This window comes from Haemaphysalis longicornis, unplaced genomic scaffold (assembly GCF_048455015.1).
Source record: "Haemaphysalis longicornis isolate Haplotype H1 unplaced genomic scaffold, Haemaphysalis longicornis Haplotype H1 scaffold_1, whole genome shotgun sequence".
Taxonomy (NCBI): domain Eukaryota; kingdom Metazoa; phylum Arthropoda; class Arachnida; order Ixodida; family Ixodidae; genus Haemaphysalis; species Haemaphysalis longicornis.
The window spans coordinates 238337052-238363497 of NW_027526203.1; the positions used below are offsets into that span (position 1 = coordinate 238337052).

The 26446-nt window shown below is 46.8% G+C and overlaps 1 protein-coding gene across 1 annotated transcript in view; it reads right to left on the bottom strand.

Moving 5' to 3' along the window:
- The window catches only part of LOC144142950 (tachykinin-like peptides receptor 99D), a 405848-nt gene that overhangs the window by 39495 nt on the left and 339907 nt on the right, over window positions 1-26446 (bottom strand). Inside the window, exon 2 of the mRNA XM_077674780.1 lies at window positions 7001-7101. Within this exon, the coding sequence (XP_077530906.1) occupies window positions 7001-7101 (101 nt within the window). The remainder of the gene's footprint in view (window positions 1-7000; window positions 7102-26446) is intronic.

A 26446-nucleotide genomic window follows, 5' to 3' on the forward strand; every position in this document is an offset into this window, starting at 1 on the left:
ACAGTGCATATTTTTGTAGCGCCTCAATCAGCCTTTGGTGTTCACGCATCAGAAAATACATGGAGCAACCCACGGATATGCATGCTTGAATTGTACGTAGTCATACCAGCAAAATATGAAGCTTTAAAATGAAAACAGAAACGTAAATATTCACGCTACACTGCGACACAACCGTAAACAGATGGACACACACCAGCCACAATTCGGAGACTCGCATCTACACTTTTATTTAAAGGACTCTCAACTATCTCAAACATGTACAACTTGTAGTTTGCGTTTGAAAAACGAGTTGAAGTGGGGCTTGTTGCGCAAAATATTTTTGCTGACAAAGATAACTTGCAGCGTAGTCACACAAACATCACGTACAACTGTCAGCTTTGAAACAATCTCCATTATTCGAAATGGTCTTATTTTATCAAGGTCACTCCGAATGCGAGAGGAATCATTCGTGCACAATTAAAGCTCCTGTTGTGCAATCTACCATATCTGTGCCCCTGTCTATGTCGAGCGATAAACAAGGTAAATAAACGTTCAGAGGCTTTCATGAAAGCCTCGTCTCGCGCATCTACGTCCAAAATTATTCGCATATTAAGTATGCATATATAAACCTATGAAAGCACTTCAAAAAGCACTGTAATATTTTTATGAGCCCATCCAACGAACTCATCGTAGTTTCAGCAGTTTGAGGTAGAGTTTACTCAAGCAGTTGGCATTTTCAAATACCTGCCTCTACAAACCTGAATCTTCGGGCTCTTGAAGCCGCTTATCCTTGGTGTCGCAATTTATACACACAAACCTTTCGCCGCGATTTCACACACACAACACATCAAATCACTTCCTGACATGTACAAGGCACAGGGGAGTGTACACACGGGAGAAATTCGCTTCTGCAAGCACCATGAAGTCGCGTAGTCGGTCTTCTCCTCACAATAAGCTTTCCGCCAACTGCTTGATTATGCCAGCAGTTCTAACCCAGACGTTCTGATCTACGGCTAAATAAATCAAATCCACCAAAGCCACCAAAGCGACCACAGCAACGAAGGCGTTGCTGGCGTCGTTTGGACGTTATGCCGTTATTTCATGCTGTTCGGGGGCCGGCGGCCCCACAAAAAATTTTCCACTGGTGGAGCCAGCGATCACACCCTCCCTCACACATACATTATCGGTTCCGGGAGGCGATGCACACACAGACGCACAATCCTGCACTCCTCTCGTTCTCTTGGTAACATCGCGGGCTTCCGTCTTTTTATTTTTATCTTTTATTTGGGCGGCGCTGCTGGTGTTCAGTGGAAGCCGTTGCGAAATGACAGCGTGACCGCGCGCTGCGCGGAGACCAAACCGCGCTTGTTTAAAACTGTTTTTTTGTGTGATGCATCGCTTTCCTGTCGCCTTTGCGAACCATATACCATATTCTATTTAATAAAGTACCGTTTGGCTGTTCGTATCGCATGGCAACAGAATAGCGGTCATTCCTTCTTTCTCTTCTAATAATCGTACTGCGCGGAATACTATCCTCCGGACGTCGTTTGCTCACGGACTTCAGAAATTATGCCTCCGTTGTCCGCAAGATGGCGCTGAACACAGCGCATCAGTGGCGCCACCATACAAGCGCACGAGGCCCATACACGTGTGAAAGCGGAAGAAAATTCCTTCGAGCCGGTCGGGATAGGGAGCTTCCGTACTCGCCGCAGGACGTCACTTTTCAGCCGACCAAGGGGTGGCAGGCGGTACATGGCTGGTGGGAGGGTCTGCTCTACGAGGTCCCAGTACAGCTTTCTTGGTTTCACTGAGCAGAGGTATTCCCACGAGAAGCGCTCCTGTAAGAGGGCCACCGCCCCCTCCACTTCTCTGTAAAAACCTGTTGCACGGGCACCACTTTGGAGCTCCGCTGTTGTTACGAGCCAAGGGGCGAGGTGCAACGCGCCTGCATTTTGCACTGACGACTGGAGGAAGCCATCTCGGTGATCTCGGAAGTACAAAAATCGTTGCGCGGTTAGTTTAAGCTCTATGTTAACGAGCCCAAGCCCCCCGGCTTCAGCGCTCCAGAAAACGTTGGTGCGGCGCATGGGCTCATACGTGGATCGCCAGACAAAAACAGCGAACAACCGATGTAGCTTGGCCACTGAGCCTGCGTCAATGGTCGAGACTCGGGCCGCGTACAAGATGGCCGGGTATACCACGGCGTTGCAGACATGTGCCCTAGAGAAGAGGGCAATATGTCGCGCTCTCCAGGGTTCCAAGTTCCTTCCAGCAGCTGCCAGTTTCGTCTGCCACCTGGGGGCAGTGGCTGTGCGGTTTTCTAGGTTTACTCCGAGGTAGCGGGTGATGGCCTCCCTCCATCGAACTCCGTAGAGTTGTTGTGGTTTTGTGGGCCATTCCCCTAGCCATGCGCCCTCTGACTTCAAAAGAGTGACTTGGGCCCCCGAGAATCGACAAAATGCCTCAGCCAGTGCGACGACCTCCCCTGCCTGCTCTCTCGAGGAGCAGACAAACGCAACATCGTCCGCATAGGCCAACACCTTGAGCTCTTCGTCGCCAAGAACCAAGCCTTTGTTTGACTTGGACGCTATTGCCATCCTGCAAAGTGGTTCAATATACAATGCGAAAAGGATCGGGGACATAGGGCAGCCCTGCCTGACTGACCTTCCGATGTCAATGGGCGCCCCTACCTCCCCGTTTATGATGATGCTGGTGGTGATGGCGGTGTAGCAGATTTTTATCCACTCGACCATTGTGTCCCCTACCCCACATTGACCGAGGAGCGTGAACCGGAAGGCGTGGTCAACCTGGTCGAAGGCCTTTTTAAGGTCGAGTTGTAGGACAGCTAAGGGGTGAAAGCCTGATTCCGCCACTTCACAGATGGTCTGCATGCGGTGCAGGTTGGTGTTGATGGAGCGTCCCTTAAACCCGCATGTCTGGTGAGGACCCACAACACTACTGAGGGCTGTCCCGAGGCGTTCAGCCAGGATGCCAGGGCCGGATTAAGGTGGGGGCTACGGGGCTGCAGCCCCGGGCCCACAGCTGTCAGGGGCCCCGCTCGACCATATAAAAAAGTTATTGAGTGTGCTCGCTGCCCGCATTGAAAGTTGAAGGTAGGAGCTTCAACCTCACCTTCACACCGGAGCTGACTAACTCGTGACAGGTGTGGAGGATTGGGGGGCCCCTCACGTTATGGTTGACAACGTTCGAGTCCATTTCAATTTAAATTAGTTATCCATACTCCTCTTTCTTGTTTTCCCGAGGTTTATGAGAATACGGCTTTGACCAAAAGTCTTGGGTACACAGCTTGACCGGGCCTAAGAAGCCACATAAAACAGGCCCCGAGCTCGGCTCCGGTCTTTCTCGCGACACAGGTCGGTTCAGTAGTCTATTCGGTACACGGGCATCTAAGTACGCGGACGTTTCGGCGCGCGCACGTTTCGGTATAAGAAAGGGTCAGGCATGCGAATAATGAAGTAATGTTTGTAAATTGTTTAAACCTGAGGGTCGTTATATGTCATTATTGACAACTTAAGCACTGCCCTCTCATACACAATTTCTGCCAGAAATTTCAATGTATAGCGCTTGACAAGGAAGTTCATTGCGATGATGACCCGTTCAATAAAGCTAGTGGGTTAGTTGAATCGCATAAGCGTGATTGATATCGACTCGATATTTCTCGCTCAATGGTCAGCGTATGGTTATTTAAATGTTCAAAGGTTGTGTACGCCACTGGCGGGGTCGTTCGGCTTCAGTCCGTGCCTTTGTGCTGTAGCCTGTGCAGGCTGTCTGAGCATCAAGCGTTGCGGAAGCTATACGTCCGCGCGACTCCATTCGTAGCTAACTCTCTAGGCGCCACTCTGTGTGGACGCAGAGGCCGCCGGGCCAGCCCGACCCTAGCGGCTCCCTTCGAGCTGGGGAATCAGCAGGCTTAGCCGGTGTGAAGAGCTGAGGCGTGGACGCCAAACAAAGCAACAACAACGTCTGTTTCTGTTCGGGATGACGAAAGCTGTGCCCACTTAAAAACGCATCCTGCGTGCGGCCCCTTCGATGCCGTCTTGAAAACGGACCTCCGCCGCGACTCGGGGATGTTAAGCTGCTTGTCCCCGTGGGCGCTTTTCGCTTTGAAATGAGCCGCCGGACGGCGCAGCGTGGACCAAAGGGCGGCCCGCAGTTCCGGTCGTGCTCGGGCGTGGTGACAGGAGGAGAGGAACCCCGAAAGAGCGCGGGAAAAAACACTGGACGCAGCAGACGTGTTGAGGACTCGAAAACGAGAGGTCCACCCATACTCGCATCCGTCGTAGACCCCGAATCTAGACGAGAAGCTTCAGCGTGTTTCCACTGCCAGTTACGACCGAACAACGACCCGACCGATTTACTGGAATTGGTGCGCGGCACCGACGGGAGCAGCAGCGCGGGGGGGAGCAGAGACATTCTATCCCTATTAAACTGTCGTCTGATGCCATCTCTCGTGCTCACCTGTCGCTCTCCAACCCAAAGGGGACCCGTTAATATGCAACGGCTTGCCGACTAGCAAGACCATCAAAGCTGCGCGCTCAACAGGAGTTTCTCGCCGCTGAAAGTTCGACGGCCATGCGCAAACCCACGCATGAAGCCGACTGCTCCCCAGCCCAAAAAGCGACATTTTTTTGTGCTAATCGTGCTGCGATAGGAAGGTTGCGCGTGTTCTAACCGCCGCGTGCTTTTTCGTCTGCGCGGGTAATCTACAGGATTTTGGCCCGTAAGCCGTGGCGCCTTACTGTTTGGCAGATGTCTGTGAATGACAGCTGCCTGCGCGGACTTTGAGCCCTCCCATATATGCAGGTGGATAACTTTACAATAAAATTAAAACTTAACAGGCTAAATAAAATAAGCTTCTTGTAAGAAAATACTCTTCTGTACCATGGCGTGTGCAGGCCGACACGGCACTTCGATTAATTTGTGAATCTGTGACAGACCGGCAATCAAACCATACTAACTTTTACGCCTGTTAAAATCCATTATATAATACTAGACATAAAGCCTAGAAATCAGTTTCCGGAAAGCGTAAAATTATGTATAATTTATCACTGATCAGGGAGCATAACATGGGCTTCGAAAAATTTCGCATATTAAAGCGGAATCATTTTCATCATCATCATCATCATCATCATCATCAGGGCCCCAAGGACGCAGTAGCCCCGGGCCCTAAAGTTTCCTAATCCGGCACTCCAGGATGCGGGCTAGAATTTTATAATCGGTGGAAAGAAGACTGAAAGGTCTGAAGTCTTCCACGTTGGGTGGCGTGTTATGGTAGTTTTTTTGGGGAATGAGGACTAAGTTACTGCTCCGCATGGAGGGTGGTAGCAGTATTGTGATTTTGATGTTTTCAAAGACCGCCGCCAATACCGGGCTGATCTCTTCAGGAAACACCTGATAGAATTCCGAGATTATGCTGTCAGGCCCCGGTGACTTATTCTTTGAGAGTTTCTTGATCGCGCGCTTGACCTCTTCTACCGATATGGGTTCGTTTATTGTGGCCTTTACGTCCTCTGCAACCGTTGGCAGCGCGCCTGTGACTTCCGGTGGAGGAGCCTCAAGATGAGCGTGCGGGGAAAACAGCCTTACGTAGTATTCACTGAAGGCCGTCTCCACCTCTTCGCTCCCACTAGCAAGACCACCAGCGTGGTTCACCTCGGGAATCCTCGCAGGAATCCAGCGTATCCGCCGTAAGGCGCCGCCGACCGAAGCGCCCCCACCGCGAGTCGGCCGCAGTCGGAAGCGTTGCGGCGCGGCTCCTACACGCGCGGCGGGCAGCTTTCCCGCAGCAATCCGGATAACAAGATGGCGGGTGGTCGCGCAGCTCTTAGCTCCCTGCGGGAGCTATATAGAGAACTCTAATTCCTCCCACCGAGGCTCCTGACGACTGAGACAGCCCCACCACAAATATCAAAGAAGCGGGTTCTCCCAAGTTATTTTGCAGAACTGATCCAGGTGAGACCACTCCGTGCTGGGTTCCTTGAGGCGCTACTAGTACGTCAAGCTCAACTAAACGGACTGAAGTGCAAATTAACCTTCACTACAGGTCTCCATGGCGGCCCTATAGCACGCATTACCGGCCCAGATAGAATCGGATCTACACACTGTTCCATACGTTGGTCATACGGGGACCTGATCGAACAATTATGCATTGCACCAAAAACGAAAGCACGATGATTATCTTTTAGGTCGCTGCGTAAACCATCTGTTCGGCCGACATCATACTGTTTCCTGGTTTCTTGTGCCCGACAGCGCTGAAACATTTGCCTATAAAATCTTTGTAGTCGCATTTCTACACGCTTGCGGAGTTGGGGTGTGGACATTGGTCGTGTATTTCTACTACTTCAGGGGTAAGTTGCGCATAATTACCTTCTGTCGGCGAAAGCAGTGCACACGTTGAGAATTTCGTCCCCTCCAAGCGTACGCAAGTCAGTAAAACATTTCTGGAATACTGCCAGCCCGAAGTATTAACGAGTGTGGTATCTCCTCGCGAATGGCAGTGAACTGCGGCGTATATATAGCTGTAAAATACAACTCGATGATTTCAGCATTCTGAAGCTCTTTAATTCTGCAGTAATTTTGAATAACTGGTACGGAGTGTAGATGCGAACAAGGAGGGTCCTTTCACGAGCATTTTTTTTAAAGGTCTGCCCGATTTTGCTCGAACGCATTTCGAACTCTTCTGGCTTATTTGCAGTTTTGTGGGCGTTATTCCTTGTTTGTTGGAATAAAGAAAAGCGAGAAATAAAAAAATGCATAGCCCAGGACTTGTAAACAATCGTAATGCTCGGATATGGTTACTGGTGAAGTAAAGAAGGTCCTCCCGGATATTAGCCCTTTGTCACTGCTCTTGTCATGAAACCAGGACCCCTTTTTCCCATGGAAGCCACTGGAACTCGGATGGCTGGCGCAAATCTATCCGGCTGCAGCGTTCACAACTGGCCCGGTGCTTATAACGTGGTCTTTTTCTGCGAGGCACACAAAGTAGTACTGTTTTGCTCACTGATTGATGACAGGGTAAAGGTCCTGGAGGATGTTGTACGTCTGGTAAGGCAACCAGCATATGGCGAAAATGGCCACAACAACCAGGATCATCTTGGTAACCTGCGAGGAAGAAAGATACGTGAATTAGGAAGATGTCTAGAAGTAGAAAGGCGGGGTTAGAAAGGATCAGTCTGGAATAAAAGGGGTAATGCATCTTAATGGGGAAAATAGAGCGGCAAGGGGGTTGTCTCGAGCAGCAGAACATTTTTATTTGAGGCGTAGCTACCATTCTTCCCTCTATATATCGCGGTAATCAAACTGTGATTTAGGAATAAATGTCAGTCAAAACCACGGAGCAAGAATTACTTCTTTCTCCGTGATCAAAACTACCCAAGTTTTCTTTAATCCTTGGGCAGTAGTTTGACGGGGATGGCTTCGCGATAATAATGCTGATCTATTGCCGTTCGGCAAACTTGCCAAGAAGAGTACAAACTCGTACTGCTTTATTGTATGTGTTAGTTTTGCAAATACACTTTGACTATAAACCCAAACAGTACTTTAACTCCTAAATTTTGCTTCGATTTGTCGGCACAGTAGCTATACCATTCGTTTTCAAGCACTTAGGTGAGATTTTGCCATTGGGAGCACCTTCAAACCCCGGTTTTAAACAGAATAGACACCATAGCTTCAAAAGACTGCTCGCTTGTGCGCCGTGTTCGCTTATACTTCTCGCCGAGCATTTAGGCTCCTACAAGCCGTCATGCGATCGTATGTTGTTTTGAAATTTTCTGTTTTACAGCGAAGCTGTTAGCCTCTCATTGGTATAAAAATTTCGTGTCGTAAGCAAGAAACCCAGGAACTGCCCAGATGTGCTCGCCAAAGACGCCGAGCGCATGCGTCAGCACGCAGCATTTTCGGCCATAGAAGCCGAGTGCAAGAGACAAACCCGCCGAGAAAACGAGGACCATTTCATACCATCCCCCATCGGCATGTCTATTGGTTTACAACAGCTGCGCTGGACATCCATTTTCGCAGGACGATATGGCGACCATTTTCTTTCGTTTATGGCGCTCTTTACTTGCCCTTACTTAATTCTCATTGAAGAAACTGAATGAAAGTTTAGGCCCTTCCGGCGTGTGCTGAGCACAAATTGTAAAGGGGGGTACAGAGGCGGTTAACAAAATGAAAAAGGTATAAGCCACGTACAGTTGACTGAGATATTATGAGATACCTGGCGCACGTGCGCACATTTCTATTGGTCTTTTCCCATAATTAAAACGGGGCACACCAACATAGTTTGAATCCTCACTATCGTGCTCAAAAGCTGAACCATTTAGCTATGTGGCGACTGATTCATTTCGGGTGAATGCACTTACGTTTTAGGTCTGCTACCTCCAAGAAGAAAGCAGAAAATTCTCGCGGGCGACCTCAATTCATTTGCTTCCAAACTCCCCTGGACAGGATATAAGTATTTCACGCGGCGCTTCTCAACTACACCTACACCACTGAGAGGCTTCATTCGTTTATCATCACGTTCATTAGCAGCGGCAGCAGTGGCCCCTTATTTCAAGTCTGCCATTTACTTCCACCTCATCCTGCGCTGTCCGGATCGATTCTTTTCAACAAATATTATTATCTCATCCCTCCTTCAAGTTGTTCTTATTCCCCATAGCCACTCAATTGGACTGGTGGAGGACCACACCCCGGTTCTGCACCAGTCATCAGTTCTCCGCATTACATATATATGCCCAGCTCAGCCCCACTTCTTTGTCTTGACTTGAGTTAGGATGTCGCCCGCCTGAGTTTGCTCCCTTATTCAAGATGCTCGATTTCTCTGACTCTCTTTTATCATACGACTGCTATCTCACTTCTATCTCAGAGATAGAAGTCTTGAAGGAATTCACAACTTTAAGTATAATTTTCACAAACATTATGTCGCGGGGTAAACACGTAAATCTTGTGTCACAGAAACTTGCATCAGTAATCGGAATATTTTACAGACCTAGAGCATACCTTCCGAAAAATATCAGAATACGATTATACAAATCTTTGTTCCTGCCTCATTTGAATTAATCTGTGCTTGTCTGGGGTACCACCACGTCCGGGAATATACCAAAATTGTGTAGGTAACAGAAGAAAGCTATCAGGATAATAACTCACTCTACATTTCATTTTCCAGTGCAGACTTTATTCACAACTCTTAAAAAACTCAGTACTGAACACATTTGATTACTACCTCTATCAAGTATTAATTGCAGACTGGAAACGAAATAACATTTTTTTAGAAATCTGCGCCAACTGAACCAAAAGACACCGAGAAAATACAATACACAAAATCCAGAACACTCGACTGTGCACGCATATCGAACCAATTACGGCTTGCAAACTTTAAATCACCTAATTCCCACCCTTCTAAACAATTATCTGCAAGAAAATATTGATATTTTTCCGCTTAATAGTAAACAGTTGACAAACTTGTTTCTTACATCTGTGTTCCCTTGATATTCTGGTACTGTTTTATTTTTGTGTCTTGTAAGGTATTACCTACATTCCCTAATGGGTGCTATATGACCATTGTTATGTTTCCGGCGGATATGTGTGGATTTCTTTGTGTTATATATATATATATATATATATATATATATATATATATATATATATATATATATATATATATATATATATATATATATATATATATATATATATATATATATATATATATATATATATTGTATCCATTCCTCAATACGTAGCCCATCATGTACCTCCCATGGTTAAATTTACAGCGGTATCAAATTATTATTGCAAGGAACATTGTGCGTGCGCCTTCTGCTTTTTACGGGCACAAGGCGCTCGTAAGCCCATGATCTTTTGCATGTATGGCTATGCATGTTGTACTATTATTTCCTATGATTTATATTTGTATACTGCATATTCAAAGTTGTCTTTCTTACATTTTCCGTTGCGAGTTCTATGCCAATCGCTCTAGCCAGGAGGAAGGAGGGGACTTGTCAAGCTGTTGGCACAGCTTTTTACTTCCCCTCCTCTATCGCCGATAGAAATTGAACCAATAAAATAATTCTTTCCGTAGGTGGTTGGCCATAGCTCAGTTTAGATTCAGGACATTCGTAATTCCTAATGCCATGCTTCTTCCCAAGAGGAGGCACCGCACTGCAGCCATTTATGTCACCCATCAAATCGGGTGAATTGAACTGTCCCAAACAGTACGTAAAGCAATGTTTCTGGTATCAGCAGCCGCAAAAAAATGCACAGTGACCTTGCATACCGCAAAGTTAGTCCACACACGTGCTCTTGGCAAAGGAACACTTTCGCAACAAGGTTCGTACAGCACAAATAAAACATCACACAACAATCTATCCTACGTGTAATGACGGTTGCCACGTGATTGTGCTGGGATTGACACTTCAAGCGTGCACAAAGCATGCTATCTACCATAAAGTGCGGAATACATGCTACGCGCCCGCATAACGCGGGCATCGCTGACTCGATGCATGGCGCGGTCTGTCTCGGTGTATCCCTTTCTCAACGGCTTGTAAAACGTGCTTAACAGCGAAACTGACTTCCAAAGGAAGAAAAAACAAGAGCGCCAGCCGCAAGCGCACAAACATCCGGGCGTAATCGACCGGTGCACCAACGTGCAACAAACGTTAAGCACTCTCGTCGGACACCCATTACCTTCAATTCCAACAAATTCTCTCTCATCAATGAGCGCGATGTCTGGTAATAAGGCAGTAGCGGAAGATCAAAGACGCGCGTCGGAGGTTGCATTTACCCGCTTCTCTCTGCTTTCCGCAAAGAACATGCCAGAAAAGTAAAAAGGCTCACAAAGAGCGAAAAGACGATGCGGGCAGAGGGGACAAAAACGAAAGTTAGGCGGGAGTCATTTGAGGGAGCCGTGCTTTGTGCGCTTTTACGCTCATCATTTTCTTTCTTACCGCTTCAGAAGCAGAGCTTCAAGCTACTTTTTCTCATAGACCCCGCATTCCACGGGCCACTGCTCGGGTAAGGAATCCGTTGGAGAATGAACGCATAGACTTGAATAGGGGCCCCACTTATTGACACTTCCCGCACCTTCTTTTTTTCAGAACTTGAGCTAGTTTGTTTAGAGAGATGCAGTTCGTTTGCTTCGTATGGCGTTATTTTTTGCAGAGTATTTCTTTTTGTCTGGTGCGTGTAGGGAGCTCCACTTTCAAACATTTCATCTAAACCAATAACAAGCGGCATCGCAGAAGAGGAGTGGTGAATGCAGTGAATTGTTTGGGCTTTCTTTTTATTATCCGCGAATGTCAAATTCAGGCGTTGCGCTTTTTAACCTATTTTCATGACATCCTACACATGCCCTTTGACGCTAAGGTTACCTGTGTTAATTTTCCAAACTTCCATATATACAGGCTGGAAATAAATAGATCTTCCATGGTGTATTCTTCAAGAGACGAAAGGGGGTACATCATTGCAGTTGATTCATCAAGGAGGAGATCATAAATAGAGGTTAAACATAAATTGCTTATTGCACTTAAGTGTAGATGCTGTTTGAAACAGCTGCTTTTGAAGAGGGTGTGACACAGTCTTGCTTTAGCAGTTCATTCATCCATGGCAACGGAAGTAGATTCGTGCATTGTGCTTTTGTGAGGACGTTTTTGCCTAGTTTTCAGTGATACAAAATCAAGAAAAGTTTGGTGCAGATTTCTCTTGTTTGCTTCAAAGTATGAACCGACCAGCATGAAAAGTATGAGTGAGTAGGTGACGGAGTGAGTGAGTGACGGAGTGAACGACCAAAGCAACGAACGAACTTACGATAGAACAAATGAACGAACGAATGTACGGATGGGCCAAAGGACGGACGGACTAAACAAGCAGGTCTCAAGTGAACGCGCGTCCGTTCATGTGCAGGTGGAACTAAAGGCCTTGGTCTATATTAATGGCACAAGCCTGAACGCTTCTACAGTGTCCAGGTACTCATGAATAAAGGCAGATGCGTGTCCACTGCTCGCAAAAAAATAAAATCCCTAGATCAAAGCTACCCCCGCTGCTACGCTTGTTGCGCGTCAGGTTCACTTTCGAGGGAAAAGCAGAGGTCAAAGCCCACAATAGCTGTCATAACAAAGTCGACATGGAAAGTGAAACGCTATGCATGGATGTCATATACTTTCTGGCTCATGCAGTCTTGCCAGGGGAAGAGCGATCCTGATGGGTACAGCCGATTGCAGCACTCTAGCGTCGGCTCCTCTAGACCAACCGTTCGGACAGCTGCATATCTTGAATACGGAGGGTATTCTCCAGCTTACTGCTTACGATTATCGATTTATCTTCTATGTTCAAAATAAACTCTATGGTTGTTCAATATCATGGTGACCAACGAGAATTCAAATTTAAGGCTCATTTGTGCACCGACACAGCACAAAGAATGTGGTAAATGTATACTCTAAAGGTTAGAGAGTACTCCTTTTTAATGGAGTCACACACGAAATATATATCGCACCCCAAATTTCAATAGTCGTGTTCCCGGTTTCTGGTTACTATTTCAATGCGCAGCATACTTTTCCAAGTACCCCCCTAGCCAGCCCCGTGTAGCACCCTGCATTTCCACAATAATGCAGTTGTCGGGAAGGTTTCACCTGTAATCGTTAGAATGGCGTAAATGTAAATAATTTGTCGAACGAAATTTAGATAAACTCAAAAATAATAATAGATAAAAAAATTACTGAAAATGGCCAAACGTGTGATACCCTGCATTTCCAAAATATTGCAAATTTCGCGAGAGTTCCATCTGTAATCATGATAATAGCGTAAATGGAGAATATTATTTGAACAAAATTTTGAAAAATAAAAAAAAATCAGAAAAATATAAAAAAATACGGAAAAAGCGAATGGTGTAATGCCCTGCATTTCCACAATAATGCAGATTTCGTGGAAACACTACCTGTAATCGTTACAAAAGCGCAAATGAAGAATATTGGTCAGATGAAGTTTTGAAAAACTAAAATAAGAAAAATATACAAAAATTAAGGAAAATAGCGAACCGTGTAACGCCCTGCACTTTCACATTAATGGAGATTTCGCGGAAGTTCCACCTGTAGTGATTATAATAACGTAAATGGAGATAATTGGTCGGGCAGATTTTAGGAAATCCCCAAAAAACGGGTTGATTCCTCTGTCATAGAAATCAGTAAAACAAAAAAAAGTGAAATTTGCAGTGAAATCTGCAGCTGACCATGATTTGCGGGTCAGCGGCTGTCTTGTGGGTGTGCTTGGCGAGCGACGTCCTGCTGGCGGATCGCTTCGGCAAAGGTGTACTGGCGTCATTTCCGTGACGGATATGACTTCAGTGAAATCTCGGGGTATCGCGGCATAAAACACTTTCGTATTAAAATATAAAACCCGAAGACGAACAACCGTAAGTATAACGTAATCTTTCGTACTAAAGGTTGCTTCCTCGCAAGAATATTTTTGTGTGCAGGGGTTTACCCTTTACAGGCCGCTTGCTTCGTTGTAGTGGCGTCACTTCCATGACGGATATGACGCCAGCGAAATCTTCGTGTATCCGGAAATAAAACACTTTCGTGTTAAAATTGGCTGTTAAGAACTCACACTGAAGTCAAATGGCATAAGAACGCTACGCACTAATAGACAATTCTCTGAATTTCTGCCGATCATTCTGCCGCATATTTCGGTTGTGCATTCAGTTGACTGATTTGCTATGCCCACTTGCCTATGCTTGTGTCTACGTCCTTGGGTGGGAGGCTGAGCGCCATGTTATCGATAGCGCACCCAAGCAGGTTCCCAATGCGCAAGCATTAGTTGACTCGGCCGATCTAAAAATGCATTATCCTGCATAGACAAGAATTGTCACATAAAGTGCCCCACGCGGCAAAGTAGACAAAAGTCAGTTATGGTACTCAGGAAGAATATGCGGTAAATTTGCGTCTGGATGGGATGCCAACCCTGAGTGTCCGGAAGGCGGGAGGAGCACGCATCTCGCACGTGCCGGCGCCTTACTGCGCTGTAAAGAACGCGTCGTTCTTGGCGGCCACTTTTTTCGTTTAAAAAACCCACCAAACGGGCGTTCCTAACAAAAATACACGCGGGGACTGCCGGTTATATACACAGATTTTGCCCTAAATGTACCTGAAGTTTTAATTGCGCTAAACAACGGGAAGATAGATGGCAAGTGCCAGCGGTTCAGGAATTTCGAACGGTTATGACTATATAAACCTCTTGTTTTTCGAAGCCTTTGTTTGAGTCCGTTACACCGTGACACCGTGGGGCTCTACTTGGGTCCGTTATCTCGCTGCACCGTTGATTCCGGCAGGGGCAACACATCGGGAAAGCGAACGAGCTACGACGACTAGGCGGGACCCTAAATTGCTCTGCACTTAAAAGCCGCAGGCCGCTACTGTGTTTCTCTTCCTGTAAGCTGCCCAATTTGCCCGCTCTTCCGCGGGACGTGCTTCATCGACGGTCAAAGGCAGGATAATAAGCACGCAGCGGGCCGCAGCCTGTCAGGAAGGCTGCACCGGGTGCGCACGGCCTTGTCGGTACGACGGCTGCAGACGCCAGTGCGACAGGTGCTTAGGCGCCCCTTTGAATCGTCTTCCGCCGCGACCACTTCTTTTGTACAACCATGAACACAAAAAACTTGGAGGACGCTTAAGCTTCGCCTTTAGGAGTGGAACGTGAAAGCCGAGCAGGAGCAGACGTGGATGTGCCATCCGCAGTGGTAGAAGACGCCGGCTCGGAGCAACACCTCGCACAGGCGGACTGCACCGCATTCATGGCACGCGTGTTCTCTACAGGCAGCCGAGCCAGCCCAAGGTGCCGTACGAGACCGCTCTGCTGCCTGTGGATGGACACCTGGGTCGCCAGCGTTGCGCTCATCACGTGTAAAAACAAGGCGTCAAGTTCCCAGCCTCGGATTCTTGAAATATTGCCGCTGCTGCCCAAAGCGAGGCGAGAGCAATGTCTCATGTGCAACAGCTACCACCCCTATGAGCTGCAAGCCGAATCTGACCATTGATGTTCTGTCACCCCACGGCACAGACAAGGGACGCGACTAAGTAGCGAATATGTATTCCGGACATTTTATTCCACTCATACTATAATATTCAATCAGCATCAGTAAACGCCTATGTATTGTTCTCTTCAAACTGGTTTCTTGTGCAAGAAATGTGTTTTGTTCGTGCATATAAGCAACTTTTTATTTGCACATCTGAAGTGCAGTACCATGACTTCGTATTTGAAAACCGGTGAGGAAGGGCCATATGTGTTGCACTTGTAATAAACGACCACCAAAGTTTCAGTTAGGCATGTCTGGAGCATGTCCGGCGCTCCCTGAAAAAATTCGTCAAGACGCGCGTTTTTTTTTTATTCTTTTAATCTGCAGATAGCCTGTTGCCGGCGGTGTTCATATTCGTATAATTTACGTAGTTCCGCGTGAGTTTGAAATTGCTCACTTTCTTTCGCGTCAGGATTATATAACACTATATTTTAATTTAAAAATCAAATGTAACGTTATTGTAGCGACACGTTCCAATGTTCGAAGTGTAACTGGAACGCGTTCCTTTCGCATCAAAGGGACTTGTAACGGGAACTCGTTTCAAAATTGGGAAGAATAGAGAAACTAGCTTTCGTTCCTATTTTAGAGGAACGTGTACAACACTGCACCCGGCCTAGTGTTTTGGGACCAGAGTTTGGAAACTCAAAGCTGCTTCCTTAAAGGGCCACGAAGACAAAATACGTACGTTTTAGTCAAATGATTAGGTGTTATATAGTACCCCCCGAGCTTGTCCGGCATGACACGATGTTTTAGTCACTGAGAAACTACACAATTTAGGCCCAAAATTCAATTTTCCCGCTAAATCTTGTATTTCATGACGTCAGCGATGACGTACCACGTAAGTTATTTGAAACGAATGTTAAGTATGTTGACAGGGGCTGCAGGGACGACGAAACTTCTTTTGTGGCTACGTTTGCCGTCCCTTCTCTAGATGGCGCCCCGACACCGTTGACACACGCTGTCCGCAAAAGCTTTGTTTTTGACCGGATTTGCACCTAGCCTATCTTAGTTACGGTTGATAGCAATCGTGTCGTGAAGTATTGTGTATGCTCGACAAACAGGGTCACGTAAGACAATGTCGCGTAGGCTAATTGGCCAGTGTCGTGTGAAACAACCCCAAAGCGCCGGACTGCTGAGCAGTTATAGCAAGCATATAGTGCGCGCAGTACCCACTGGTGCTACTATGTATACGTGTTAGTTCGTAACTTCCGTTGTTGACCCCTCCATCATGGGCGTCCTCCATCATGGGCAGCTGCCCCCCCCTTGGAAATTCGGATATTTTTATGCACTACAAAAAAGCTGCACAGCTTGGTTGGCCCATAATTAAATAACTTCGCCCTGAAGGACGGAAGAGAGGAGAGAACTACACCGACGTTCTCTCCTTTGTCCCGTCTTTTAGCGCAAAGTTTTTAAAATTATGTACGTGAACCAACTAGCGCAACAATCCACGCAACTCAAATGATTAGCACACTCAGGTTTTGCGTATCCGTATGGAACGCCCTTCAGGACTGCGGACAACATTGCACCGTTAGACACTGACTAACATTGCCGGTCATGTGACGGCAGTTAAACAGACTCTCTGCGCTGGCTATTGAAGATAGCGAACAATTCTGAAAGGTTTGACGTTTTTTTTTTGTTTTTGTTATTCTAAACTCTAGATCTATGCAGTCTTACCGCAAGAACTTCAGTTTTCGGACAAACTTTCAGCTATCTTCACCGCTACACCTAGTAGGGAGAGTGTAACATCCTCCCGTGCCGTCCCATCACCTTGTACACCCCTTTCCTTCGAAATTGCGAAATGTCGGCACCACCCAAGCCCCGAAACAAAACCTATAAATGAGCCCCTCAAAACGCTTGTACGCCTGGACTGCATTGAAAGCCAGGGAGGCGAGTAGTATCTTTATTGCTTGAGCTATTTCAACAGACTTCGTCACACATGTCATCTCGCAATTTGCCCAGAAATACCCGAGGCGTCTGCAGCTGCTATTCAAGGACGATTGACGGAGTGCAGCTCTATGTATGTGAATGTATTGTACTGTGTGCTGGTGATCAGTTGGCGTGAGTCGAGAACCCTCACGCAGCGAGACTGGCCACTCTTCTTTACAAAGTGACAGTAACGTTTCGCATTTTTTGTTAACTTTATTGCTTTGTTTGGCAATAAAATCCAATGTATATCCTCCAAGTCTGGTTTTAATTCGCTGTTTGTACTTTTCGTAACCACAAATAGCGCCTTTTTGGTGCTATCCAACCATACTCCCCCCCCCCCCCCCTCCGCACTAATGGATGCCACCCCCCTTGCAAAACGTTCTGCGGACGCCCTTGCCCACCATTATTGCTGGTGTAAAATGAATACCCATTACATTTAGACGAACGTAGCTTGTTCTGCAAGCTTATGAGCACTGCCTAACTTTGGTTTGCTTTCGTCTGCCTCAGCCAATCGCACGAATGTGCATATGACGTCATATGTTCTAGTGCGGGAAATGAGCTAGTAAGTCGCATGGCCATTCCCTTTCTTCCTAATTATGTGGCTTACTTGAGTGAAGTATGCGTCAAAACGCGTGTCACGGTTAGTCTAACGGGGTCACCTATCGAAGGAACCAAACTTTCATTTTGTCTTCATGGCCCCTTTAAGAGAAAGACGGTAAAAACGCGATGTTTCCCCCATGCAGCCACAGACTAAGTCCGAACTCTCTTATAACGCGAGGGACGCAGGTTCTATTCTGACCACGGAAAGCGTTTTTTTTTCTTGAGGCTCTTGATGTGCCTTCGCGTATCATCATAATTGTTTTGTGATGATGGTTTTGTGACGATATAATGATGGTGGCGTTCCTGCATTGTATTTTGGTGACGATCGCCATTGGTGAGGCACGGAGAGCTGCGCTTTATAGAAATCGTTTCATGCTTCTGTGCGGAGTCTGCAGCGAAGCATTGAAATACCGGGTCCATGCAATCGGCTGGAACGAGCGACTATTCAGCTGCATCGTCTTTAGCGATGCCGCAGTCTCTCTCATCGTCTTCGAGGCTGCCATACCTTAACCTAACGGGCTCAGCACCTTGCCTTCTCAACTATGTTGTATTTTATGTGCTGTTCTATTATCGATGCCTGAAAATGGGAATGCCGCCAGTTTCACGCTTCACTGCAGTTCCTGGCAAACTTCCCGCCGACGAGGGAGCGATGCACGACAGCAGAATGGCATGCCGCTGTGGGGCAAGCTCAGAATGTGAGCTTCGATTTTATTCGTGCCTTCGGACCAAGGCTGGTCGATCGACGGAAGGTAGAGGCTGCCCGGCTCGTCTCGGCCTGCCCCCTTATACTTGGGCTCCTATAGTGTTCGCACATGGACGCGCGGCGGACATTTACAAGGCCTTCTGGAATTCCGGAATACAGCCTAATTAGTGCAGCGGCCAGTAATATAAAGAGGTCACTGAGCCGTATTAGCGGAAAATATCAGATTGGCTTTCAGCGCACCAGTGGTGTGAGCTTCATTGCACTACACCCACGCTAAGATCAATATGTGTAAAGGGAAGCACTCCGGTGCTAGGAAGTCATCCTTGATAGCCATCACGTTAAAATTCTCTCAATTATGTTTAGGCTTTCCATCCATAATTAGTTTCCCTATTGCTATAAATCAGCTTCCCAACAATGTTTTTTGCGGTTTAGCTTGCCCCCCCCCCCCCCTTCCGTTATTATCTGTACGATGGATTATACCTCCTCTCGGACATAACACTGCCGAGACTAAGCAGCTGTTGTTCAGGTTTGCCACTCTTGTTTCGCTGTATTGGCATTTTGTTTCACTCAAATGGCGTTAACGTCTGGTCTGGGTATTATAAGGGCATGCTTACCTTTACTTCCCTTTACGCTTCGGGCTAGCATCAACTATGTATATAATGAATCTCCGACGACTTTCCAGTCTATAATAAGTAGGCATATAACACACAAAAAAGAACCGGAAACATTGAATATGGCTAGGCAGGCGCCGTCTCCTGTTTCTCATGTTATCTTTAGATAGTCAACTTCTATAATGTGGCATCCAGCCACCCAACATTTCACGCCAGTAAGGATCTTCCCGGAAATAATCCTGTGTGAAGATTTTTTAAAAATAATTAGGAAAAAGCCGCCATATCCTATAAACTTCTCCTGTTGTATGCGGTTGCTATTATTTCTATTCCATACCAACCCCTTTACCGGCAATCCGTGGATTTTTACGCTATTAAAGATCAGTACAGGGGCTTTTGCCTATTTTTTAAAACATACATTATATAAGCCTATTAAACAGCGCGTGATGGCAAATAAGGCAAAAATCAGACAAAATCCAGCCCCTAACAAACGTTTTTTATCTGCCGAAGAATTCTGAACTTCGCTTGACAAAGGAGGGCTGCACGAAATGCGTTGCTGTCTCTGAATAAATTTCAGATGTCATAACGGGGACCTTGATTTAACCACTGACATTTGGGCATAAGGTAAGCGTATATCTCAATACAGGGGAATTTTCTATGTGACCTCGAAACTAACAGTGGCAACCACTCCAAAGAAAACGTTTACAGCCTCGAGCTGCCGGGTGGAGAGGAAAGGATTTTCGGGCCAGTGCTGTTTTAAAATGTAATATATAAAGTATGCTTAAATATTACATTTAAGCCGAAAGATTTTACATACAAAACGCTTCCCCTGGTCGGACTCTGACGTTGGTCCCTCGAGTTATGAAGCCGACATCTCTTCGATTGCGCCATTCCGAATCTGTCGAAGCAGTTTGGACCTCGGACTTGGATTCTCACTCAGTTTGCTTGGGAGAAATGTTCGCTTTTTAACCGTCTTTCTTTTAAGAATTAGGCTTTGATTTTTCTCATTAAGAAGCGGGCTTTGATCTTCCGTTTCATGCAGCTGATTGTTAAGCCCAACTTCAGTCATGTGCGATTGTGCCAACGAGCGTCTCCCATAGTTGAGCCGTGCAACAAGCTCCTAAAATTGTTCATTACTCATACCTCAAGTTACATCTTCTTTTTGAAGCACCGGTGCGTTCATTACTAGGTGGAGCTCTTTAAAACATGAAACACTAACAAACAAAATTTGGCCTTTCCCTGAGAAATTCGCCGAGCACATGAATGCCAACGTGTAACTTGTGACCGAGGGAGCCGTCAAACAAGGGTGTGATAGAGCAAGAGCGCATACAAGCCGGCTTTTGTGGCACAATGTGGGGCACTTTCATCCAGTATTTGCCGCTCCGCGTTCGCGGCGTAGCCTGGCACCCATTCGCAAAAAATCCCGGATGGCTTACGCGTGCAGTTTCCCGGCACCACTTTCCTTCGGTCCCGGGCGGAGCAATTCCTTGACGGTGTTTAATCGGGGCGTTTCACCGAGGCAGATTGCAATGTTGAAACGCCGAATAATCTGGACCGGTTTCAATGTCCACACCAGCGACAGCGTAGAAGTTCTCACTTGGTGGAAGAGGAAAACGTCAGGGCAGCTGAGGAATCATATGGTGTTCTGAGCAAGATAAATGGCTTCTGCGCTGAGCTCCAGGATGTGGAAGATTGAAAAGACAGCGTTTGTGTAAGACGACTTTTTAAAAAAGACAATCACGTTTGTGTAGCGTTCATACACGGCTCCAGGGAAAATTATGTGTGGTTTTGACAGTTCAGTTTTGGCAGTTCAGTTCAACTTTTCTCAAAACTCTAAGTGCTACATTTCCTGTGGGTTTGTATAGCGTGCGTGTTGTTCCTCTTTTAAAGGCAGTATCAAAGTTACGCCGCACATTCTACTGGCAAATTTCCATTCTATGCGCTCTATCCAAGTTGTCTGAGCCTGAAGTGTTGCACATTCCAGGTCCCATCAGCATAGAACCACTGCCGCAGGGCTTCCGCATTGGGCGTATGCCAACAACCAATCCTATCAATTTTATTCTGACTACGGATTAGTCGAAAGTTGGGCATTGGAGCGGTGGATGTTGCCATGTGGCAGTAAACCTTTTGATGCCGTCTGCCAGGAAGTACTCTTTTAAGAACTTCGACAGCACAATCTGCACCTACCTCTGACATCGCTGTTGATCTGTTATTCCCGTCATATGTAATGTTTGTGTAATACATTGGCAGTCTTCACATTGCGATGAGGCCACCAGTGGCGGCCTTCAGGACACCTTTAGGTACCTTCTTTTTTTGACCTTTGCGAATAAAGTTCTGTCGGCATTTCGTTATTCTCCCTTCATCGTATAATGCAATGATGACAAAATGTTCAATTCCGCTTTGGACGCTGTTAAGTGTTCTGTCCTTAGGACAACAATTGCCTCCTTCTAGCGCAGGCGTTTTCGCAACGATTTCCTTGTGAATACATCTAAAACTGAAGTAATTACGTCCACAGAAGAAACTCAGTCTCGTTCTCCGGTAACATTAACGGTGAAATACGACTTGTTGTGGAAGAGGGTGTTGACCCAGGGCTTAATTTCGACCGTAAGCTTAGCATCCCCGCCCATTACGGTAATTACTAGTCGGGTTCTCCAATCCCTCTGCGTCTCCAATCACAGAATATCTAAGAATAAGTTCTCCTTTTAACCTCTACACGCCCATCTGCCGCACACAGCTTGGCTGTGCTTTTCTAATCCGCAGCGACACTTCTGAAATAAATTGGAAGCGTCTTCACAATGGCCGAAAACAATTCAGTTCTATCTTTAGCCATCGCTTCATCGTAATTGGAAGCCTAGCTCTCATGGAGGGCGTTGACGCTATTCATTGCCTAACCTTCTACACAAACACGACAACCGTTTTTTTTTTGTTGTCAAGATCATTTATGGGCGTGTCTTGCACAGAATATTAGGCCATGTTTAACTCCATGTGCTGAGAAATTCCACAACAAAGCCCAATCCTTTTCATTATTTTGAATGTCTGCGTGTATTGGGCGTAAAAATTTCAGTCTACAATATGCGCTCTTAGCATAAATATATATTTAATGATAGCAAAAACGCCCGTGTGTACGAGATTGCGGCGCACGTTAAAGATCCCCAGGTGGTGAAAATTAATCCGGAGCCCTCCACTACGGCGCGCCTCATCGCCTGCATTGCGTCGGCGCAGTAAGCCCTACAATGAAATCAATCAGTAAAATATTTAATGATCCCAATATAGATATTCTTTTTTCTGTACGCGGCAGTTTTAGGGCACATATGTATGGTGTCTTGGCATCGCTGCTACACGTTGTGACTGTTTTGTCGTACTTTTGAACATTTAGATACTCTGTATGTGTTGCCCGACTGAGTGCTTCTTCGTGTACTCCCACTGTTGACACCCCAACTTATTATACGCTTTTTCATTGCCATGTATCCTACTCTCACTTTCCTCTAACGCATTTTCGTGGCAACTTAATATTATCTCATCTGCAACTTTTTTGTGGGTATTTGGTAAAAACTTATTGCAATTGGCGTCATAACCTTTTCCTTATGCAATGTACTTGAGCGGCTGTGTCTGCGTGTGTCGTCATGCTGTGAAACGTTTTTTTTTATCTCTATATTATACTCCAGGTGAACGGTGGGTATTGTGATGTATTAATTGGCAACGCCGGACCCTCTGACGGCAGTCACTGCGCCAGTTTCGCTTTCCGGACGAGCCCCTCTCGAGAAAATGTTCTCCTTTCCTAGAAAAAAAAACGGCTTGGGGAGGCTGTATAAGCATTCGAATGGTAAAAAAAGACGAAGAAACTGAACGAGAAGTTCGGGAAAATACTGTTTGTTGATAAAATTAGAAACCGACCGTGCTTTCACAGTCCCCTCTTCCGTATCTCGAACCGGTATTCGCTTTGAAAGTGTGTATTCTCTCTATCAAATTCGGAGAAATGCGTCTGAATGTGACTCAAATATGGCTACTTTCAAGAGTGGATGCTTTGAAATGAGGCTCCGCAAGTCTCTAAAAATACGCCAGGGCACCCCAGGGGGTCTGTGAAGCCCCGAGCGAAACTGACTTTTCCTCCCAACTTAAACACACATACATTTCTTTGTTCTCCCATTTGCCACACCTATAGCCTACGATGCAAGAAGTGTTCTCCCCGTGGCATCTACGCTTATTGGCCTCCTCCGTGCAGCGTGCTTTTGAAGTCGGCTTTCTGCGCGACACAGCACACATGCGGAAAGCGAGGCCCTTGAAAGCGGGCGTTAAATAAGCGTAAGGGCAAATGTAGCTGCAAGAAGGAATTGTTTCAAAATAACACGTCACAACAATTCTTATTGTGCGGTCCACCACGAGCCCAGCGGGGATCCCTGGGACACTCTGAGCTTCGAACTCGTGTTCTTGGGCATGCTTCACTCACTATGCATGTCTAGTTGACATCGCACAGTTTGAAAACAGCTTCGGATACTCACCTCATACGGTTGAAATACCAGAGCTTAAAATAGCAAAGAAAAGGCAATAGCAGGCAGCAAAAGAAAAAAATTGAGTGGCCTTTCAAAATAACAGGAGATGAATTTGAGCAATCAAAATTCATAAACACAACCAATGCTGTTCAAGTTCCATCCACTGGAAAGGACGTGCGATTGGGAAAGAAATTTCGCATCCAGTACATCGGAACAAAGGACGCGAGAGATTCGGCCTGAAGCTTGAAATGAACCGGAAGTAGGAGTGGAAAATACAACAGAAGCATCGTTTTCCACCCATTTCCGATTCACTTTGCATTCCGCAACGTCCCAACGAATACCAGTGAACGAAAATTCAGGGTGTATTTTGAGCTGCTGTTTAATAAATCCGAAGGTACCTGTTTGGGCTATTGTTTTTATGCAAAAAAGCTAAGGAATGAGAAAAAGAGAAACAAGTTTTCAGTTATAGGCGAACGTTCATGGGGAGCGCTTCAAATGTTGCGGAAACTGATATCGCGGAGCCGAGAGCACGGGTGCAACACAACGACCCACGGGGTGAAAAAACAACAACGGAAACAGCACAAAGAAAATGTGGGACTGGAATGTTTCGAGCATGCATGCGCGGCCGCAAAAAGCGCGTTCTTATGATGCAAAACGAACGGCGCCCAAAAAACGCGGCGCCTGCAAGCGCCGAGCTTGCCTCCGACAGGGGGCGTGCGCACACGCGCGCTCAGTGTGAATCGGGGCATGAAAGCAGCGATCAGAGCACGGCCTTCTAGATATGCAAAAAGCATTCGTACCGCGCCATTACAGACGTACGAAAGACAAGCTTTTGGTTCTTCTTAACAATCGACACTTAAAAAGAAGAAAGACAGAGAGAGAGCCTTTATTTTGCAGTAAGACGCTAGGTCAAGGAGGGGAAGTGGGTGTAGAAAGAAGGTGGGGTGCTTGTGGCCTGCGACATCTTGAAGGTGGACAGTTACTAAGAAACGCTGCTACAGGGAGGTCAAACTGGTCAATCACATTACGAGGAAACCGGCACGAGAGGGCTGACGCGGACGCTTTACACTTATTTGTGGGACGTTGATCAGGGTTGAAGGCAGGCGGGGAAAAACTGCGGCGAGGGCTCAGCGCTCGTCGTCAGTGGTGGTGCCTCTACGCGGGCAAACGTAGATGCCTCTAAAGCGGCGCCTGAAAATGGCAAGGCATGCCTTAGTGATCCCGGCTCAGCAGAGAGTAATGTATGGCTCACAGTGGGGGTACCAGGGATCGAATCACATTTATATCGTGGACGCACCACGTACGTTTGTTGCCTGGTCTGGCTCAGGGGACGCAGCAACAATAACAGATGTTTAACCCACTTTACCGTCAAAGGCGCTATCATGTTCGCGGAACCTGTTCATGCCAACAAACAAAATAAAAACCATAATAAATGTGCAGGCAAGCTCAAGAACTATTGTCTGTCATGTGTAGGATACGTTTGGAATTTATGGCCTCAAATGGCTACTGCGTAATTGGTAATATAAGCGGTATATATAAATAAAAGAAGACGGAAGGAAAAAATTTGAAGCAGAACTCATTTTCGGGGGGATGATGTTTATCTACGTAAACCCGATTGCCAGTTTATTCGTAGTGGTTCGTATGCACGGTCATCTTGTGGCGGTCATTCTGGTGGATGCGAGAGGGCATGTACTCGTTGCGCTATTCCACGCTTGTGTGACAGACTTGCGTTTGCGAACTGAACTCCCATCACCCACACTCCTCCTCCGTCGCCCAGTCCCCCACCTACCTTCTCCAACCTATCGTCTCCCCCAAACTAGCCATCCAAAAATACGAACACCCTACGGAACACCCTACGGAACGGATACCCAACAAACATATGTTCACGCATCCTATACAATCGAATATCCCCCCCCCCCCAGCACACACGCTTTATGAAAAGATAAAAGGAATGATAAGACTCTGCTGGGTATCTGGGCATGTCAGGATGCAGGGTAACGAAAGAGAAAACCGACTCGCCCACAAAACCGCACTCCGGACTCCCTGCAACCGCATCCAGCCCCAGAGAGACCGCATCCCACCAGAACCCATCACACTGAAAGACCTACGACACAACCCGGAAGCTTACCCTAAACCCCACACACACCTAACCAAAGAAGAACCGGTCTTAGTGAGGCAGGCGCAAACGGGTATCCTCCTAACCCCAGCACGAATGGCCCTTTACCAAGGAAGACCACTCCCACAGTGCAAGAAATGCCTGGGAGTGCTAGACCAGCGTCAACTATTCGGCAACTGCAACGAGAGACCAGGGGAAGAAACCATTGTGGGAGACTCGTCACGTGAAGACCAAACCACCATCGCTGCTTTCATCAAGCAAAACTTGGAACGCCACCGCAAGGGACATCAACAAGCCCCGGATAAGGACTCTACCAAGTCCACGCAGGACTATGACGGCGTCTAGGAAGCCACGACAGGCAACCTAGAGGTTCCCTGAACAGAGGGCACCAAATACCGGCAAAAGATATATAGAATAAAGCTTTCATTCATTCATTCATTCATTCATTCATTCATTCATTCATTCATTCCACCAAACTGCTTTCCCTCCGTCTCCAGCCTCTTCACCTTTCTGGCGACCCTGTCCTCCCAGTCTCACCTCTCCTCCACTCCCTTCATCGTGCTCGCCCCTCGTTCCTGTTCACTTCTGCCGAGGTTTCACACACACGTGGCTCGGCGTATGAGACTATACAGGGAAAGGTATACCGCAATGTGTTTACGAATTTGGTCGAACATATGATAGTGGCGCACATGCATACCACGGTGGTGTCACCACTGCATCTGTGCATATAACGGTACGCAGTTCTACATCTAGCTCCGGCCCTTGTGACGCCACTGTCGACGACGCGATGCCGTTCAACAGAAGCCCGGTAATTCCTCTGCGCGCCTCCCATTCGCCCACTGGGAGCAGCGTGTACCCCGCCAAAAATGAGCCCCCTCGAGGGGTTCCACCTGCCTAATCCGGGCCTATCTTCCGGGTGAAAGGATCAACTTTTAAAAGGTTAAC